At 48.2% G+C, this 8,446-nt stretch overlaps 1 protein-coding gene across 1 annotated transcript in view; it reads left to right on the plus strand.

Annotated features, from left to right (window-relative positions):
* The window catches only part of LOC115541019 (copine-5), a 44,861-nt gene that overhangs the window by 11,316 nt on the left and 25,099 nt on the right, over positions 1 to 8,446 (plus strand). Inside the window, exons 4-5 of the mRNA XM_030352759.1 lie at positions 7,753 to 7,867; positions 8,204 to 8,323. Of these exons, the coding sequence (XP_030208619.1) occupies positions 7,753 to 7,867; positions 8,204 to 8,323 (235 nt within the window). The remainder of the gene's footprint in view (positions 1 to 7,752; positions 7,868 to 8,203; positions 8,324 to 8,446) is intronic.

The following is an 8,446-nucleotide window of genomic DNA, read 5'->3' on the forward strand; positions in this document are numbered from 1 at the left end:
AGGGGAGAGAGAGAGAGACAGACAGAGAGAGAGAGAGAGAGACAGGCGGGTGTAGAGAAAGTCGAGAGATGGAGGGAGAATGAGAGACACACACAGAGATAGGCAGACAGAGAAAGAGAGGGAGACAGACAGACAGAAAAACGGACAGATGGCAGACAGGTGTATGGTAAGAACGATGGATGATAAGTTGATGGGTGATAGACCGACAGTTTGACAAAGACTGAGCTGCACACATATAAAAAGATAGACGGAAAAAGATAGGGCTGGACCGACAGACAGGTGCAGATGAATAGTCAATCCGTTAAGCCCAGTTCCTCCGTTCTCCCTGGACTCCACTCTCAGGTATTCCAGGCATGCCCGCCCTTAACCACGGCTCTGCTGCCCTTGGAGAGCCAGGATGACCCTCATTCATTTTCCCAGATTGACTTCAATTCCCCCCGCTTCCCCCCCCACGTCTTCAGAGGGGAAAACCCCGGGCGGATAACCGGCTGGCAGGAATAATATCCGTCACGCTGTCCAGGGGCGAACACACGGGGGAATCTGCCTCCTGTTCAGCCGGGGATAGCCGATGAAACAATGTGTTTTCCTGGCACCTCCTCACTCCTCGACCCCCGGAGAGAAGGTGCTGTTCAGAGGACTCCCAAACACTTGCGACCTTAGGAATAATATCTGTCCGTACGTCTCCAGCTGTCCGGCTGTCTGTGTGTGTGACTGGGTTGGCTCGGCTCAGGAGGTAGAGTGTGTTGCCTTGTAACCTGGAAGGTTGCTAGTTTGACACCTAGCTGAGTGTCGAGGAGTACCAGAGTGAGGCACCTCACCCTAACTGCTCCTGACGAGATGGCTGTCGCCTTGAATGTGAATCTGCCATCGCTGGTGTGTATGAATGGTTGTATGGTTTGGATAAAAGCATCTGCCTGATGTAAATGTCAAATCTGTGTCTACCTTTCGGTGTACTGGTTTCCAGTGAACTCCATCACCTCGTGGTCCTTTACCTTACAGCTAGGTCAGGTCCCTGGGTTTACTGGTTTCCAGTGAACCTTGCCACCCTGTGGTCCTGCACCTTGCAGTGAGCTCCAGTCCCTGGGTGTACTGGTTTCCAGTGAACTCCATCACCCTGTGGTCCTGTACCTTGCAGTGAGTTCCAGTCCCTGGGTGTACTGGTTTCCAGTGAACTCCATCACCCTGTGGTCCTGTACCTTGCAGTGAGTTCCAGTCCCTGGGTGTACTTGTTTCAGTGAACCTCTCCACCCTATGGTCCGGCACCTTGCAGTGAGCTCCAGTCCTAGGATGAGTCCGTTTTCCGACCTCCGTTTCCGTTGACGTCGTTGGTTCTCCGTAGACAAACAAATTAAACTTTTGAAACAAAAGACAGCTTTAGAACATTTTTCATTCGGACGTTGTTTTGTCACCTTGAGAAAATACATTTGTCTTGGACAGATTCTTAGTTTCCTCTAACGTGCTAATGATGCTAATAATACTCGGATAGTAGCAGAGTGGAGCGTGTTCGTGTCTTATGTAATAAAGTGTGTGGAGGCGTGTGTGTGTCTGTAGGCGCGGTGCCAAAACCAATGAAATCATTAGCAGCCCGACGCTCCCAGCTAAGTTAACCAAAAGTAATTTCAAGTAATTCCAGCAAACTCAAGTAACATTGGATATTTTGGTACACCATTGTGTGTGTGTGTGTGTGTGTGTGTGTGTGTGTGTGTGTGTGTGTGTGTGTGTGTGTGTGTGTGTGTGTGTGTGTGTGTGTGTGTGTGTGTGTGTGTGTACGTGTGTGTGTGTGTGTGTGTGTGTGTGTGTGTGTATAGGTTTACGTGTGTGTGTGTGTGCGGGCATGTGTGTGTGCATGTACGTGTGTGTGTGTGTGTGTGTGTGTGTGTGTGTGTGTGTTCCGCGCCACCATGTCTGCTCCCTTGCTCTCCGGCAGATCGAGCACAGCGGCTAATGGAGCATGTTTACGATCCGCTAATAGACCACATCAGACGGGTCTTATTGGATTTTGATTGGTTGATGAGGTGGCGGAGTCAACAGAGCAGACTTCATCAGACACGTTCCTCCACATCCGTAGATCTCTGTGTAGGAGGCATAACATGTTAACTCTATTTCCATGGAGCATCAGCTTCCACACACCAGCGCTGTGTGATGAACGTCTGCCGGTGTGAGGGAATACAAGAAGACACACTGAGCTTCATGAAGCCTCAGGGTCTCTAATCAAAGGTCACCACCCTGACCTCAGGGTCGTCTTAATGAGGTCAGAGGTGGCGGAGATAGGGTGCCCGGGGAACGGAAACATCCCCGGCTCTCCGTTCCCTCCCTGACCTCCAGTTAGCAGTGCCGCGGCGTCATTATGAGCTAGGGTGCAGCCGTCCATACCAAGCAGTCAATATGGGCATTTGGTAAACAATACACAGACCCACCCCGGATGGGGCGTGAGCCTCTGAAACACAGCCTCTAGTGAGGGGCCTCTAGTGAACAGCCTCTACTGAACAGCCTCTAGTGAGGAGCCTCTAGTGAACATCCTCTAGTGAACATCCTCTAGTGAGGAGCCTCTAGTGAGGAGCCTCTAGTGAACAGCCTCTAGTGAACAGCCTCTAGTGAACAGCCTCTACTGAGGAGCCTCTAGTGAACATTCTCTAGTGAACAGCCTCTAGTGAACAGCCTCTAATGAACAGCCTCTAGTGAACAGCCTCTAGTGAGGAGTCTCTAGTGAACAGCCTATAGTGAACAGCCTCTAGTGAGGAGCCTCTAGTGAACAGCCTCTAGTGAACAGCCTCTAGTGAACAGCCTCTAGTGAATAGCCTCTAGTGAATAGTCTCTAGTGAACAGCCTCTAGTGAGGTGCCTCTAGTGAACATCCTTTAGTGAACATCCTCTAGTGAACAGCCTCTAGTGAGGAGCCTCTAGTGAACAGCCTCTAGTGAATAGCCTCTACTGAGGAGCCTCTAGTGAGGAGCCTCTAGTGAACAGTCTCTAGTGAACAGCCTCTAATGAACAGCCTCTAGTGAACAGCCTCTAGTGAGGAGTCTCTAGTGAACAGCCTCTAGTGAACAGCCTCTAGTGAGGAGCCTCTAGTGAACAGCCTCTAGTGAACAGCCTCTAGTGAACAGCCTCTAGTGAATAGCCTCTAGTGAAGAGTCTCTAGTGAACAGCCTCTAGTGAACAGCCTCTAGTGAATAGCCTCTAGTGAACAGTCTCTAGTGAACAGTCTCTAGTGAACAGCCTCTAGTGAACAGCCTCTAGTGAATAGCCTCTAGTGAGGACCTATACCTCTCATATCCTGTATGTTTCAGTCCCTCCTCCTACCTGTCACATCTTGTATACTTCAGTACTTCCACCTCCTACCTGTCACATGCAATATATTTCAGTGCCTCCTCCTACGTGTCACATCCAGTATGTTTCTCCCTCCCCTGCACATAAGACCACAACAATAAAGTCTATTTTAAGTTGAAAACACCCACATCCTTTTCAAGCGAAACCTTAAAAGTTAGTGTTCTGGTGGAAACGTTGTGAGCTTCGGATTGCGCCGCGGAGATGCTAGGCGGGACCATCTTCCTGCGCCTCCTGATCTTGTGATAGCAAGGAGCAGATTAATGTTGAAGGCTGGCTAGCGGCGGCCAACCGGGGCTGGAAGGGCTGATTAGCTTCCTGGGTAGCAGGGCAGAAGGCTGGGCATGAACAAGTAGCCGGCCTTATGGAGAGAGACAGCGAGCCAGGGAGTGGAATTAGGATGTTCCCTGAGCTGCACCACCACCACATCCACTTCCACCTCCACACACACCACCACCACCACCACCTCCTCCTCCCCACACTCCACCAGCACTATTACTACCCCCCCCCCCCCCCCCCCCACCACCACTTTAACCTCCACCTCCACAAACACCACCACCACCACCTCCACCTCCACCTCCACACACACTACTACCTCCTCCCCCACCCCATCCGCCACCATTACTACCACCACAATCAAACCCTTACATGACTGTACTGCACAGAGCTTCAAACCTCTGAGAACCCAAACTATCAGATCATGCTTTCTGCTTTCATGCTTTTTTTTTATCCAGATAAGATACAGAAGAACTTTACGAATACCAGATGGGGAAGTCGGGTGTTACCGCAGAAATTACAGGACAGTTATAGAGATAGGAAAAGGAAAATGAGACTATAACTACAAAACTAAACTACAGAAAGATACATCTATGTACACAATAGACGCAAACTGATCGGATTGTTCTTACCTGCCCAGGGACTACAGATGGAAAATAGCAGTTTGCTAAAACCTGGTACAATCCATTTCTCCTTGCTCTAAACAAGGAAAATGTTTATTTTGTACATTGTGCCTGTTCAAATAAAGTTACATTACATTACAAGTACAAAACCTGTATCCCAAACAATCGATCACGCGACGCATGGCGCGGCTCAATGAATGGATTTTTATCGGCTTCGCCCACAACCACTCCTGCCTCCTTCAGTGATCTAGTGGATAGCTTCTGCCTCTAAATTAGAACGAGTGTTGATGCCCTTGCCACCGCGAAGGTTAAAACAATCTTTGGGAAGAATGAAAAGCACCGTGGAGAAATAGTCCATCAGTCAGGTGTAAGAACAACAGCTGGGCCTCTGGGAAATAGAGAAAAAGAAGACGGAGGCAACAGCGGTCCGGTCGGTTAAATGTCTCAACTCTGACATACACCAGACCAGGGTCGGCTAGGCAGTGATAAGGTGTTTGACTCTGAGCTGAAAGCTTCTGATTACAATCCTAAATGTCTGCCTGTAAGCATCCTAGAGCAAGATGGCCTCCTAACCCCTACCTGCTCCTTCGTTATCTGTCTCTGTACTGTCTAACCCCTACCTGCTCCTTAATGACCTGTCTCTGTCCTGTCTAACCCCCTACCTGCTCCTTAATGACCTGTCTCTGTGCTGTCTAACCCCTACCTGCTCCTTAATGACCTGTCTCTGTCCTGTCTAACCCCCTACCTGCTCCTTAATGGCCTGTCTCTGTACTGTCTAACCCCTACCTGCTCCTTAATGACCTGTCTCTGTACTGTCTAACCCCTACCTGCTCCTTAAAGACCTGTCTCTGTACTATCTAACCCCTACCTGCTCCTTAAGGACCTGTCTCTGTACTGTCTAACCCCTACCTGCTCCTTAAGGACCTGTCTCTGTACTATCTAACCCCTACCTGCTCCTTAAGGACCTGTCTCTGTACTATATAACCCCTACCTGCTCCTTAATGACCTGTCTCTGTACTGTCTAACCCCTAGCTGCTCCTTAATGACCTGTCTCTGTACTGTCTAACCCCTAGCTGCTCCTTAATGACTTGTCTCTGTAATGTCTAACCCCTAGCTGCTCCTTAATGACCTGTCTCTTTACTGTCTAACCCCTACCTGCTCCTTAATGACCTGTCTCTGTACTGTCTAACCCCTACCTGCTCCTTAAGGAACTGTCTCTGTACTGTCTAACCCCTACCTGCTCCTTAAGGACCTGTCTCTGTACTGTCTAACCCCTACCTGCTCCTTAAGGACCTGTCTCTGTACTGTCTAACCCCTACCTGCTCCTTTATGACCTGTCTCTGTACTGTCTAACCCCTAGCTGCTCCTTAATGACCTCTCTCTGTACTGTCTAACCCCTACCTGCTCCTTAATGACCTGTCTCTGTACTGTCTAACCCCTACCTGCTCCTTAATGACCTGTCTCTGTACTGTCTAACCCCTACCTGCTCCATCGGGTTTCACTGTTGCCTCCGATTAAAATCAATTAGAAATCAGAAAATCCCACACCGATAGAAGGGCCATAATTGCAATCTATCTGCGTTGGAGGAGAATCGATCCGACTCCGTCGAGGGTGTAACACCTGGGTCGTTGCCATGGAGTTCTTTCAAGGTGTGCGGCCTCCCCATGACAGCTAATTGTTAACGAGGTGAACCCTGGCTTTTAATGGGCCGTTGATCTGTACAATCAGGACCTCCTTAGAGGGGGTGTCTGAATCCCACACAGACCCCCAAAACCGGCAGGACTCTTAGGAATGTATCGTGTGGTTTATTATGTGTACACTTATTCCTGCATCTGCTTGTCGACTGCTTTCATTGTGTCAATAGTTGCGTTTGGTATGTCTCTTTTTTCGGAGTCTTGTTTTGTTCATTTGGTTTCTCTCTTTTCTTCTACTAATGTCCTGTGCTTGCTGCAGTGGCACCCACATTTCCCTTGCGGGGCCAATAAGTATCTTATTCATCTTATCTTCATTATCCTCTGAGAACTGAGTATATGTAAATATAGCTCTGGAATGGTCCTTGTTTGTGTTTGATGCCAGTGTGATAATTCCTGGGATTCGCTGTTTTGAAGCCTGGAAGGGAGACTATGGGCTATGGTACGCAACACCTCACTGCCAACTTATCACAGGTTGTTGAAGTCTGAAAGAGGAATAAGGGCTTTAATATCGCAGCACCTAACTGAAGCTAACTTGTCACGGGCTTTTGACGGCTGAAACAGAGACAAACGGCTTGATACGCAACACCAAACTCCTGTTTACCTATTGTGTGTTGTGTAGTCTGAAACAAAGACAACAGGCTTTGATACACAGTAACAGACTCTGCTAACTTATCACATGTTTTGAAGGCTGAAACAGAGACAACTGGCTTGATGCTCAGCACCAAACTCCTGCTAACTTATCACGTGTTTTGTAGTCTGAAAGAGAATAAGGGCTTTAATATGCCAGTACCTGACGCCTGCTTACTTATCACATGTTTTGTAGTCTGAAACAGAGGACAACAGGCTCTTGATACGCAGCAACAAACTCCTACTAACTTATCACGAGTTTTGTAGTCTGAAAGAGATAAGGGCTTTAATATGCAGCACCTTACCGCTACAAACTACGCGTGTTTTGTAGTCTGAAAGAGATACAAAGGCTTTAATATGCAGAGCGCATTCTTTTGGTTTCCAACATAATAGGATTGTTTCAAACTCCACACCCTCCGTTGCAGACTGGACCGAATGAAGGGGACACAATAGCTGCGCTTCTGTGAGCCTCATTGCATCCGTCAATGAATGAATAAGTCAGTCAATAAATAATTCACGTCCGACGTGTTCATTATGTCTTCACCAATGAATTACCGATTTCTGTTTTTGTCGATTTAATTTTTTTTCATTTCAACTCATTTCTTTGATGATGAAATGAAAAGTGCTGAGCTGCAGATTGTGACTGCGGCTCATGTTTCTGCTGGTTGGTGAAGGAGAGTGACCATGATGCCTCACTACTGTAAAGTGTGATTGTAAATGCCTCAAGGATTATGTATGAAGTTCTTTTACTCATCAAACAGTTTGCTGGACGCCTTATATGCTATGTATGTGAAATTTATGACAAATACATTCAACGATGCAGTAATAATTGATCTAATATCCCGATACACTTATTCGATATTTAAGTTCCCTGATCATTCATAAAACATCATGCTTCTATTATTTAGAAGGTTGAAATAAGTATATTGATAATAATCACGATGCTTGATCTTCATATTGTTGTCTACTCTTCTTCTTCTCCCTATATCCCCCCCTCTGCTCCTCTCCCCTCTCTCTCCCCATCTTCCTCACCCATCTCCTCCTCTCCTTCCTTTTCTCTTCTCCTCCATCTCCTCACCTTTCATCATCTCCTCTCTCCCCCCCCCCCCGTTTCCTCTCCTTCCCTCTCTCGTTATCTCCTCTCTCCCCTCTCCTCGCCCATCCCTCACCTCCCCTCTCTCTTCTCCTCTCCTCCCTCTTGTTCAGTGGTGGTTCTGTACCTGCAAGGTGTTGGATCCAAGGAGTGGAGAGAGGTCAGTGAACTCCCCCCCCCCTGTCTACTCTGTGCCTCATCTCCTCCATCAATCTACTGGAACAGGCAGTCTTTCTAGAGGTCCCCTCAGTGGACAAGGATTTGATTAGATCATTCTAAGAAACGTTGCTCCCTTGTCATCGCAAAGTAAAAACACAACAAAAGCTGAGTGCAGTAGACATTGCAGCTGTGCCGACATATTGCTGCACATTGCAGCTCCACGTATCTTCTGTTTGTTTCATTGTGGATGATGATGTGAAGACCATGAATATGCTAAAACGCTCCCCACCAGGGGAAGAGGAGCTGGATGGATCCTGTTTCTCCTCCTCCTCTCGGAGGCTGCTCAATCAGATCAGGGCTCGGGACGAGTGTGTAAATAGAAAAAGACAGGCTGTGTTCCCTCAGCCTCCCGCCCTGCCCTCCCGCCATGAGACATCGCACGGTACCCAGCAGAGACCAATTACCGCACCTGAGCCTGGCCAGCTGTATCTCTGCTGGCTGGGAGATGGTGGAGCTCATCCTCCGGTAACCTAGGGCTGGATCCGCTCAGATTGGAATACACACCACTCCCGTGAAGTCTCTCTGCTGAATACTAAGGACCCACCACGGTCCTGTTTAAGCAGCTACTCGCAAAGCGCAAGACTTTGC

The sequence above is a fragment of the Gadus morhua genome, chromosome 1, assembly GCF_902167405.1.
Source record: "Gadus morhua chromosome 1, gadMor3.0, whole genome shotgun sequence".
NCBI classification, from domain to species: Eukaryota; Metazoa; Chordata; class Actinopteri; order Gadiformes; family Gadidae; genus Gadus; species Gadus morhua.